Source organism: Vanessa atalanta, chromosome 7 (assembly GCF_905147765.1).
Source record: "Vanessa atalanta chromosome 7, ilVanAtal1.2, whole genome shotgun sequence".
Classification (NCBI taxonomy): domain Eukaryota; kingdom Metazoa; phylum Arthropoda; class Insecta; order Lepidoptera; family Nymphalidae; genus Vanessa; species Vanessa atalanta.
The window spans coordinates 5,578,797-5,591,475 of NC_061877.1; the positions used below are offsets into that span (position 1 = coordinate 5,578,797).

Genomic DNA, 12,679 nt, shown 5'->3' on the forward strand with positions numbered 1-12,679 from the left:
TGTCGGTGGGTCTAACAGAATAATAATTAATATTATTATTCCAAAAATGATTATGAGATATATTTTTTCAAACTTAATAGTGTATTTTCTTTTCTGAACCGGTTTCTAATTTGACAATCAATAAGTAAGTGTAATGCTTCTACTTATATTGAATAAAGAATTTCGAATTTGAATGCAGGTTATCAGTAGGTATGTTTTAAGTATAATTAAAAAATATCGTTGGGTTTTTGAACAATGTTTCCGATGAGATATCCAATTAATTATGCAGCTAGTCCCTAATAATATTATCAGCTTAATTATATGTATCTATAAATATGTTAGCTATTTATTGACATTGCTAGTCTCTACGACTATTGTATCATGTAATATATATACTTATATCAAAAGTTAACTTGTTAAAATTTAAGAGGTTATTATGTTATCATAATGCCAATTGATTTGCGATATTCCGTTAACTATTGTTTTGTAATCACTATTGAGTTCTTAGTTTTTTTTAGTTAATATTTACTGATTATGACTACAGAGTCCCCCAGCATTGACTCTACTCTAACATTGCCTGCTGCCGTACTGTCAAATATTATAGGTAAATACCGTCTTATCAAAGACAATACGATTTAAACACGTGTGACAAAATGAGTAGTTTTTACTAATAGGTACGTAGTATTACTAACTCTATCTCTGTGTGTATTGTTTACCTCGACGTTAAGTTTCAATCATATCACTATGTACATAGAAACGAGTTGATTTCATACGTGTTTGTATGGCATCCTTGGACTCAAAATTAAGAGGTAGACTGCATTTATCATTTAATAAAGATTCCAATAGTTTTTTTCTTTTCGAAGTCCTTGACAAAAATGTTCAGTCGACTGTTTTTTACATCGCCTTAAGCAAATACATTATTATCACTATTAATTTATCTTGGATTATATCAATATAAATTATATATTTGTGTATTATTTTGTTGCGAAATGGAATACATTGTCATAAGACTCATAAGCCTAGAGCGCCAAGGCTGTTGAGGCCGCCGTTGAATCAATAAAAAATATTAAAAACTTATTTGCCATTAATTTTTAAACAGTTAGGTAAACATATAACAATAATAAAAAGGTACTTAATGCTGTTTACAACAAAAGTAAGGAAATCCTTTACATTAAAAAAAAGAAGCTAGAGATATAATAATATCCGCGTTTTTACGTACTTAATATAAGTAATATGTACAAAATAGTTAAAGTCTTTTTCCATTTACATTTGCAATCTTTGTTAAACATTGTAATTTATATCTCACTTAAGAGTTTTCCTTTTTTGTGAATAATAATTATTCGATATGAGTCGCCGGCCGTCTATTGTACGTTGGTAGTACAATGCCAGAAACCTTCACGCAAGTTTCAACAGCGACTAGGTGTATAAAGTTTCAAGTTTCAACTCAATCGGACGAATTGTAGGTATAATTGGCATAGGAAGTAGGAACGACTAAAATATTATATAATATGCATAGACATATATATATAAATATGAAGTGATAGCCTAGTAGTTACAACAAGTAAATCTAAACAGATGATTGTGGGTTCAAACTCAGGCACGAATCGCTCATTTTTATTGTGCTTAATTTGTGTTTTATAAATTTTAGCTCGACTGTGAAGGATAACGTGAGAAAACCTGCTGGATAAAAATGTGTATCCATCAACTCTCATTTGAGCAGCATGGTGGAATGAGCTCTACACTTTTTCTTTAGATGAGAGGAGCCCTTAGCCCTGGGACATTAACAGGTTGTTATTTTTATATATAAAAGTAATGTATCGTTGTAATATGCAAAGGTAAGCAACATTTTTCTACACACCGAAAATATTTAAATTTGACATATTAATAATTAGGTACTTAATATACATATTTATATTTAATCCTTTGTTACAATTAAACCACCACAACCACTATAGGTCCTTATTTTATTACGTAGAATTAAAAATGTTTATTGAGCGCTTTCTCGTATATTACTATACTATGGAATATACTAATAGATAAAGTGAAGAAGAAGAAGAAGTAATAAATAAAATAAAGTAAAGAATATAGTAAAAGATACGCTGTCGCTGACTTTTCCGATTGAACTTTAAAGACCTACATTGCCACATTAAATAAGACCTAAAAACAATTATTTTTTTTTACGTATATAGCTTTGGCGGCGTTCGCTTCGGACCATCAACTTATTCTCGATATAATATGCAACATACAGATAAAACTTGCCTTTTTATTATAGTATGATGTTAGGTATAAGGCATTTTGTGTATACAGCAGAGAAAAGTAGTTTAAGCTTGTGAATAATGATTTTGCTTTCAACCGACAATTAAAAAAAAAAACAATAAAAGCAACAGCGCTTTCCGATTCATACTTCGGGCTGTTGTTTAGAATTTTTGAATAGGAAAACTCAATAACTTTTATTGATCAGAACCAAGGTTCAAATCAAGAACTCGAGGTCTATAGCTATAAATGCTAGTCACTAGACGATCGAAGCAGTCGTGCCAAATACTAAAACTATATTTTATAAAAAAAAAACAGGAACAATATTGCTTTAAAATTAGTAAATCATTTTCAGGAAAATAGTTGTAAGCACCATATTTATTTAAATAATATCGTTTGGTTTGATGGTACAAATGAACACATTATTTTTTATTTTAATCGGCTTTTTGATAACAATTCAAATTCAACTCCATGGAATCAAGTTAATCATTTCATTCATTTAATATTTTGTAGGTATATAATATTTTGTAAGTATATATCTAATAACCATCATGGGTGTTAAATGAAATAATCTATTCATTTCATTTGATTATTTTATAGATGATTTTTTATGGGTAAATTATTTTTGGAGCTAGCAATGTTTTAATAAAATGTCAGATACTCTTGTATTATGTATGTACATAATTGTGCAGTAGTGCTGGGTCATTTCAGATTTTATGTAAAACGAAACGAACCGGTTTTTTACACTTACAAAACAGTTCTTCAAAATGGTTATAAAAAAAACCGGTTTGTTTTCATAGGTTCGAGAACTTACTATATTTACGATACTTTACTGAAATAATGTATATTCAACACTGGAGTCATATTATATAATTTTAAAAATAGACTTCGACTTTATAATTTATTTGGATTAATTCTACGTCACGCACTTATTTGCATTTAAAAAAACAGAAAGTTAAGAAATATTTTTAAATTATTTGTAATTTAATAAGCAGTTAATACTAAATCTGTAATATAAAAATAATAAGCGCCTACGAAAACTTTTTTTTTTGTTTCGTAATTTTTTAATTCTTCTACAACCAAATTTGAATTTGTATTTCTGTAGGAATAAGATTCAAATCCAAAGTAGTTCTTTATAACTGGTTTAATATTCATACAATAATAGTCCTTACGTCGATCAAAATAAAGTGCTTAGTCAGTTACACGTGAAAGGAACCTGTTCGCGCAGCGGTACCAAGAAACAGGTTTTTTCATTTAGTCTATTCTTCTACAACCAAATTTGTATTGTATTTCTATAGAAATAAGATTCATTGTAGCATATTCGTTACTTCAAATCCAAAGCAGTTCTTTATAACTGGTTTAATATTCATACAATAATAGTCCTTACGGTGATCAAAATAAAGTGCTTAGTCAGTTACGCGTGATCGGAACCGGTTCGCGCAGCGGTACCAAGAAACAGGTTTTTCGATTTAGTCTTTTCTACTACAACCAAATTTGTATTGTATTTCTATAGAAATAAGATTCATTGTAGCATATTCGTTACTTCAAATCCAAAGTAGTTCTTTATAACTGGTTTAATATTCATACAATAATAGTCCTTACGGCGATCAAAATAGAGTGCTTAGTCAGTTACACGTGAAAGGAACCGGTTCGCGAAGCAGTACCAAAACGAAGGCCGCCGGTGGCGAGTGTCGTCTCGTTCGTTTTAAATCCAGAAACAGTTCGTTCGTTCTTTTTAAAGTAACTAGTTCTTAAAACCGTTTCTGAAAAAAACTCCCAGCACTATTGTGCAGTCTGTGCTTATTTGTTCGATCGTTGCTTGCTAGCAGAAGCGTCACGCTCACTATTTTATTATTTTGTGCATGGCTTCTTGTTTAGCGGCCATTTTGTTTAAGGTTTAAACTGAATTAAATGTGCATTATAACAATAAAATAAAGCAAATGTCAATTGTAAGTGCTTAATAATATATCATAATGCAAACTGGTAGCGGAACCAAAAACCCGCCATGGGCTCGATCCAACGTGAACACAAACATGACCGGCATGAATCCCCAGATAATGGATCCAAATGCCGCAATGATGTCACAACAAGGTATGATGCCTTTTCAGCAAACTCAGGCAGTATTTAATCCAAGCATGATACAAGCGCAAGGAGGTATGGCTATGCCAATGGCGGGACAAATGCCAATGAATCAAATGGCTCAAGGCCAAATGTATCCTGGAAATGTTGTAGCTTATCCCACACCGCGCGCTATGAATCCAAATATATATCAAAACAACACACCTAATCAGACACAACAATCAAATGAACAGCGTGTATTTACTGGTACAGTAACGAAGACCCACAACGATTTTGGTTTCGTTGATCATGATGTGTTTTATCAGACTTCTGTGTGTGCCAAAGGAGCAATACCTAAAGTGAATGACAGGGTACTAGTCGAAGCGACTTACAATCCTAATATGCCATTCAAATGGAATGCAACACGGGTTCAAGTTCTTCCTAAAGGGGGTCCTAACCAAAAGGTTAACCCACCAAAATCCAACACATACAACGCTGTCCCTCCTCCATCCAATAAAAAGTCTATGCTGTCTCGCCGTGATGACCGTCGTGATGAAAGAACCACTCGGAGAGATGACAGAGTGAGTATTTCAGATTGTTTCTATAGTATTTATTATTGAAGAATGTAAACAAATGATGTTGACTATACAAATAGTATGCATGAAAAAAGTTCTGTATAAAGTAAATACTATATATATGGATAATTTAATGTTTTGATTATTCTTTTTATTAAAATTTTATATTTTTAGGCTATTCATACTCATGGTAACATAAGTATCAAATATTGTAACTGAATGTAAAAACTTCCATCCCACTAATTGATAGAGTAATAAAATACATGTTACATGTTATGAGTTGATAATTGTCCTTATACTGTAGTTTATAATAAAGGATTTCCTTAATTGGTAAACATGGTACAAAAAATGTAAACATTTTACAATATTAATTCATATAAATATGGAAACTTACAAAAAAAAATTAGAAATGAATTAAACTAATATGCTATAAACATATATATTTTTTCTGCATTAGGAACTGTTTTGGAATAAAAACATCATATTATAGTAATTATGATGTATTTGTGTAGTGAGCGAGTATGTGAGTTTAAAAATTGTTAACCAAATAAATATTATATTAAATAATATTATTTAAAGTAGTGTTCTATTCTTTGAAATTGTAATAACTATAATGTCTTTAACTATATCTGTAAAGAATTTAATTGTTCATTCATTACTAAATAAATGTATTATCAACAATAATATCATTATATTGTAATTATATATTATGTTTAAAGAGTATGTTGTTTTGTCCAATTTATTATTTTAAGCTTACATTTTAATTATTGTTTTAGAAGCGATCTCGGACAAGAAGTCGGTCACGATCACGAGACCGACGTGACAGCCGTAATCGCAGAGACTCTCCTCCTCGTAAACGACCAATTATCCATCAGCCTTCACCAATCAAATATGTTGTTCGAGTTCCTAGGATACCTCTTGATGTGTAAGATGTTAACATTGCTTATATTTGAGTTTATAATTGAAAATTAATTTAGTATTTAAAATAACTTTTCTGTATATTTTCTTTCAGCCAAAAGATTGATGTTCCCACCCTCTCTCAGAGATATACAAATCTTTATATACCATCAGATTTCTTCAATGCATATGTGAAATGGGGAGAAACGTTTCCTCCCCAAGCACCATTCTCTTTAAATAACCCTTGTGCTTACCACATAATGAGTAGAGAGGTACCAAATCCAAATCCCAATGATGCTACGCTAGAGCCACCAGATGCTGACTATAGATTTTCAGCTAAGGTATGAATCCATTTTATACACAAAAAAAAACCTTTTATATATATTGTTACATTGATTGATCAATTGCTGGGTTTTTCATGTAGATTAGATATAAAATATAAATAACTCTAACAACAATCTTTATTTTAGGTGATGTTAATCAGTATGCCAACATTGGAAACCTTGTATCAAAAATGTGGACTGACGAAAGTTGACGAAAAAGACAAACGAGCAAGCAAAACACCTTTGCATCCGACTCGATTGATTAAATTCCTTGTTGGACAAAAGGGTAAAGGAGGAGAAAATTTCGCTATAGGTGGACCTTGGAGTCCTTCTCTTGATGGAGATAATCCTGAATCTGATCCTGGAGTATTAGTTAAAACAGCCATTCGTACTTGCAAAGCTCTAACTGGCATTGACTTATCAAATTGCACTCAATGGTAAGTTTCACTTTTCTCTTGTTTAAAATGTTCGAGTTTTTTTGTATCCAGAGAATCGATATTTGTGCTTTGCTTTTTTTTTCGTGATAAAATTAAGAGTATTTTCTCAAAATAGAATAAAATAATACATAAGCTGCGAAAATATAAATGTTTAAACAGATTAAAATAAAACATTTTATCAGTATTATGAGCAATTTTATATTGAAGAAGATACTCTTGGTTTCTCGGCGGCATAAGTTAGTTGATCATGGTACAGCACACATTCACTATGTGAGAGTATAGAGGCGTTCGTACATCGTACGTAAGTGGCGCTGCCGATTGGAAGCAGATCGATATACTGTCCTTCAAAAAGAGTTAGTTGACTCTCGTACGGGATGTGTCGTGTCCATGCAGCAGTCGGGCAGCCCGAGGGTGGCTGCGGGTGTGAGTATGCATCACTATAACTCGATTACCCGCGCAGGTACCGAATGGTGGAGTTTTACTACTGGCGCGAGGGCAGCGGCGGAAAATCGAGACTCGAGTGTGTGGTGTTGTTCCTGCCAGATGTGTGGTCCGCTCAGCCGTCGCGTATCGAGTGGACGACGGTCCAGGAGCAGTATAAGGCGGCCTGCGACGCGGCCCTGCGCAGGCTCGACGGCGAGGACAGCGATTCCGGCGAGAAGGCGGCGCCCGAGCCCGCCGAGCCCGCCGCGCCGCCGCCCGACGCTCCGGCGGACAAATCCCAAATTGTTTGTTCCCAGTTTTGTTTGGTTTTGTTTCCGGCCGCCTGCGCTACTACCGTATCTCGAAGACATCGGCCCCGCCGCTCGCTGCAAATTCGATCCTGAAATCTGACATAATGTTATATATGATAGAACCTGAACGCGTAGAACCAACCCCTTGCCGTTCATATACGTTCAAAATTTGGCTATTAAAGCTTTGTAGAAAATAGTTTCAAGCAGTCAATAAAATTAAAAAAATAAAACTGTTGCCTTGAGCTACTGGAGCTTCCACCGATGGAAATAGAAAGTTTCATATTTTTCAGGAGATCGACGCCAATGACAGTACGATAACGATTGATGAAAATGACGACGATGACGATGGCAAACCTGAACCGACACATTACTCCAAAATTGATCTACGGACGATTAAAGTTGACCAACTGAGGCAAGAACTTCGAGCACGAAACGTTAGTTGTAAAGGTATATTATTGTTCTTCATAATAAAAGTATTTCTAAGATAAAATATATATATATATATATATATATAAACAATTTTTTACTTCATTTCAATACTAGGTTTACGATCACAATTAGTTTCACGATTATCAAAACTTATAAAAGCTGAAGAGGAAAAAGAATCTAAAAGTGATGATGTTATGGAAGTAGAGGATGATGAGCCAGAGGAAAAAAAAGAAGCCGAAGATGAACATATTGAAATTAAAGATGATAAGACTGAACCAACTATAGGTTAGATTTCTTGTAATTATAATTACCAATTTGTATGTTGTTTGTTTAACAAGTGTCTCACCTATTTATGTATTATTTATTTGTACTTATACCATGCACACATATAATCATTAATTTAAATAATGATAGTTTGTTGTGGTGCTGACAAAGTATTGATTTTGTATAATTGTCATCACAAAGTAACACTATTCTAATAGGTGGTTAATGTAAAAAGCTTAATTCAAACGCTTCTTAATTATCTTATCTTAAAGCTTAATTCTGCTTCTAGTAACAGAGTTAACTCAGTCTAAGATCATGCTATTAGTTTTCTTTACAAATTACGATTTATCAATTAAAAATGACAACGAGTTTTATGCTGTTTTTCATATCATTTGCTTTTTCTTTCAATCGTTAAATATAATCATATTATTTACAAAATTTATATTTCCAATTTTATGCTACATTCCTAAAACAGAGGAAGAAGCCCCAGTTGTCATACCAGATGAGAGTGAAGAAAAAAGTGATAAGAAGGACAAAGATGATGTAGATAAAAATAAGAATAAAGAAGATAAAAAAGATAATAAAGAAAAAAGTGAAGAGAAAAAAGAAAAACCTAAAACGGAAAAGGAAATAGAAGAAGAAAAGAAAAAGGTAACTATTTGATTTATTCTGATTCAAGAAGTAATTAACAAACATTAATTGATGATGTTTCTGCTCTTTCCAATAATCCGATGGGTTAGTAATTCGAAAATACCACAGATAAACAGCTTTACTTGGCATGGGTGTGTAAACACTACCAACTTACAAACATAAAAGGCTAATAATTAGAATTTCTTGAAAGGAGGTTTTTTTATTATTATTGATAAGCCTTTCTTGAGGACAACTCCATACTTATATTTTCGGGTCTTTTAAACTTGCTAGCATTTAATAAACGTTATTAGTCTAGTACCAGTTTATTAAACGACGTTTATAATGATTATATTTCAGATAGAGAAAGAGAAACAAGTTCTAAAGACCAAATATGAAATGCCAAATACACCCCATATAATTGTACACCCATCATCCTCTGCTAAAGGTGGTAAATTTAGCTGCAATGTTGCTACACTATCCCTGTTACTGGACTATCGTATTACCGACAACAAGGAACACAGTTTTGAGGTAAAGTTTTAATTTGTAATTCATTCTTAAGCACTTAGTCTATGGATTAGAATTTTTTTATTGACTATACAATTATTATTATCTTTTAGCTCTTTGTCTTTGCGGAATTGTTCAATGAGATGTTAATGCGAGATTTTGGCTTTTACGTTTACAAAACTCTTTATACATTACCCGAAAAAGCTGAAGAAGTAAAAGAAAAGGACAAGAGTGTTGAGAAATCTGAAAAGAAAGAAGAAAAAAAAGCCGAGCCTGAGAAAAAAGAGGAAAAAAAAGAAGAAAAAGAGAAGAAAGATGACAAACGTGATCTGCGTAAACGTGACAGGCGGGTAGGTGGCAGAATTTAAACTGAAATCAATTAAAAATGATTTTATCCATAATCTATAGTATGTATAATATGTATGTATGTATATCTTCATCTACTATACATATTTTTTTTCTTCCTGTGTCAATCACGTAAAAACTACTGAACATATCATTAAGAGACTTTGACCAATCGACGCGGAATCGTCCTTAGGTAGTTATAGTTTTTTTTTTTATTCTTTGGCCCTTTCCCCCTTTTTATTTAATGTCTAACGAAGAGGGCGGGTAGCAGATAATTTTCTTAAGTGAGTGAGTAAATGCTTCTGTATAATAAATAGTAGCTGTTAGGTGATGATGGAGTGACATTTGGTTCCCCAGGACTCCCACAGCGACGACGACCGCAGCAGCTCGCCCAGGCGTCGCAGTCGCGGCGTGGAGCTGCCGCCCGACCCCTACCTGCTGCTGTCGCTGGTGTACTTCGACACGGCCCGCGGCGGCACCATCACCCGCAAAGACTTGCAGAATCTCTTTATGAGCCTCGGCCTGCAGCTCTCCAGGTCACAGATACGGAGCATACTCGAGAAAGTCTGCATCCGAGACAACTTCAGTTATAAGTGAGTGTCCATGTATGTTTGTGTGAGTGTATGTTTTCTTAGAGTCCAGAATACTTTCCGTTTATATCAAGCTTCTATTATAATGTTTTAGTTTTTGCAATGTTACATTAATTGGTAAGATCTTGTGTTTCATGATATTTTAATGAAAATTGCCTTGAATCTGAAACATAAATAAATTTGATAATTTTTTTATACAGGATGAAAGGTACAAATTTCTACTATATCTATTCTTTCAGAAGATTGATATATCTAATATGTTCCAAATAAGACATGTATTTTCTGTTTATTACATTAACATAAATATTTTTAGGTCTCTCATTCAAGCCATTAAAGATTTAGCAGCGGGTACACCAGAAGCCATCCAAGACTTACCATTAGACAGTACTGTAGTAAACAACGAAGTACCTGCACATGTAAGTAGAGCTGTAAAAACTAATCTAGTTTTAAATAAATCATTTAAATTAGAATATTGCACAAAATTTGTATTTTTTATAGATAACTGAATTAGAAGCTACAATAGCTTCAGGCAATCGAGAACTCCTACCGGTATTCAACAAAGATAGCAACGAAGGTCAAACATCTTCTGCAACCAAGGACATCAGTGATAGTGGTAAGTAATGTTGTAAAACTCTGTAATCAGCCTAATTTAAATAGTAGTTTGATTCAGATGAAAAATGTAAACTTGGGCCGAATATTACTTTTACATATATTTAATTCGACTTAACAGATGAAGAAACAACGATGATGCAAATCGTCGACCAAATCTTTAATGCCCTCACGAGAACGAGATCAGTTCAAAGTTTCATAACGTAATCATAGCGTATAGATAACATCGACTACGTAACAGACTCACACGCAAATTACGCATGTTGCCAGGCATAGTGACGTACAAGTCCCGCGTGGTGGACGTGGGCGCGCTGGTGGCGGGCGCGGCGCGCTGGGCGGGCGAGCGCGCGCGCCTGGAGACCGCGCTGGCGGACGCGGGCAGCGCGCTGCGCGCCGCGCGCGCCGCCGCCGCCTGCACGCAGCGCGCCGAGCGCGGCGCGCAGGTGCAGCTCAACGACGTGTGCGCCGCGCTGGCGGCCGCGCGCGCGCGCATCGCCTCGCTCACGGTAATACGCTTCTCGCTCTTCCCTTATTGCTTTTCTAGTAGTATATTATTATTTTATTTGTATATTATATGTAGTACGTAATTGATTCGAATTCGGTTATTTTTTTTACAGGCTAGCTCGAAAATATTCCATTCTGCTCTTAAGAGCATACAGTCTAAGGTGGAAGCGGTTGTGAACATTAAATATGAGGACGACGACGTTGTTGAAGTTTTCAATGGACCTTCCAAGTGAGTTGAGAAAGTTTAATATTCGGTATATAATAGTATAATTTACATTATTGTGTACAAACCCTAGGGTTTGTACACAATAATAGTAATGATATGTATAGATAGTATATGATATGGATAGTAATGATAATGTAGTGTAGCTAATTAATTTAAATCCATATACTTTGAACTTCCAACTTAATTGAATAAAAACTAAAATAATCATAACAATTTATAGGGTGGAAAAGGAAGAGAATGATAAAGATAAATTAGAAGAGAAACCTTCAGAAAAATCTCCAGAAACTGATAGCAATAACACTGAAGGTAATTCTGACAGTAAAGAGGAGAAACCAAAAGACAGTAAAGAAAGTGACATAATTGGAACAGAAAACATGGATCTCGACGACAAATAATACAAAAAAGTCAAGGAACTCATCAGAATAAGTTTTTATATTTACTTACACGAAACAAAAAGCAATAATAACGATTACTATTATAATATTGTATTTTTTTCACTTTTTTGATAAAAAATATCATTTTAAATAACAACGATAAGAAATAAGCAGATAATTCGTTTTGCCTCTATGTATTCACGTGACTATTTATAATAGTAGTAGTCTTTATAATATTGGTAAACAAAAATAAATATAGTATTCATGTCAGTGCCGATATTGAGTAAGTCTCTTATACCGTTATAGAGTATATGTCACAAATATATAACCCATGTTTGTGAGATGTCTTCCTTCAGAGTCGTAACAAAGTATGTGAAACCATGTTGTGTATTGAGAGTAATCGTATGTTATCATTGTATTTTTGACAATGTGTGATTGAATTTGCATTTTAAGTAATCCAATTGTAAGTGGTGGCCATAAAAATGTCACATTACGTACTGCGTTTTATTTTAATTATATTCCTCTTATCTCAATTTAAAACCTCAACCATCTACGCCCATTTAAATCTTCAATTTTATTATATAGACACGCCATCACAAGGGCATTCTTACAACGGTTTACTGGTAGAGAATAATGTTGACTTTTGCACAGGAAATTTTAATTTAATAAGTTTCTAAAAAAACAGACTTATGTACAATTACTACTTGAAACGTTTTTAGCGACAGAGCTGTTACTGTGATATTATTATCCCCAAAAGTTAAACATCGAACCTGAAAATACTGAAGAACAACGTAAACGAAAAATATTATAAAGGAGAAAAGAATTAATTACTAATAGTTTGTTAGTAAAATATAAGACACAAAATATAAAAATCAAATACATTAATTTTAAATTGAGAAGTGAACATTTAAAAAAACTTTCTCCATAGATTTAATTTTTAATTTGTTC

The 12,679-nt window shown here is 33.4% G+C and overlaps 1 protein-coding gene across 1 annotated transcript; it reads left to right on the forward strand.

The window, feature by feature from the left end:
• Positions 1–4,027: 4,027 nt before the first annotated feature.
• Positions 4,028–12,224, forward strand: LOC125065178 (cell division cycle and apoptosis regulator protein 1-like). The gene is made up of 16 exons (XM_047672663.1): positions 4,028–4,871; positions 5,642–5,790; positions 5,878–6,103; positions 6,233–6,522; positions 6,983–7,250; positions 7,547–7,703; positions 7,800–7,970; positions 8,425–8,600; positions 8,937–9,107; positions 9,197–9,433; positions 9,786–10,021; positions 10,332–10,434; positions 10,517–10,631; positions 10,898–11,133; positions 11,245–11,360; positions 11,578–12,224. The coding sequence occupies exons 1-16, from the start codon at positions 4,206–4,208 to the stop codon at positions 11,750–11,752; spliced, it is 3,492 nt and encodes a 1,163-aa protein (XP_047528619.1). The 5' UTR covers positions 4,028–4,205; the 3' UTR covers positions 11,753–12,224.
• The last annotated feature ends 455 nt before the right edge of the window (positions 12,225–12,679 follow it).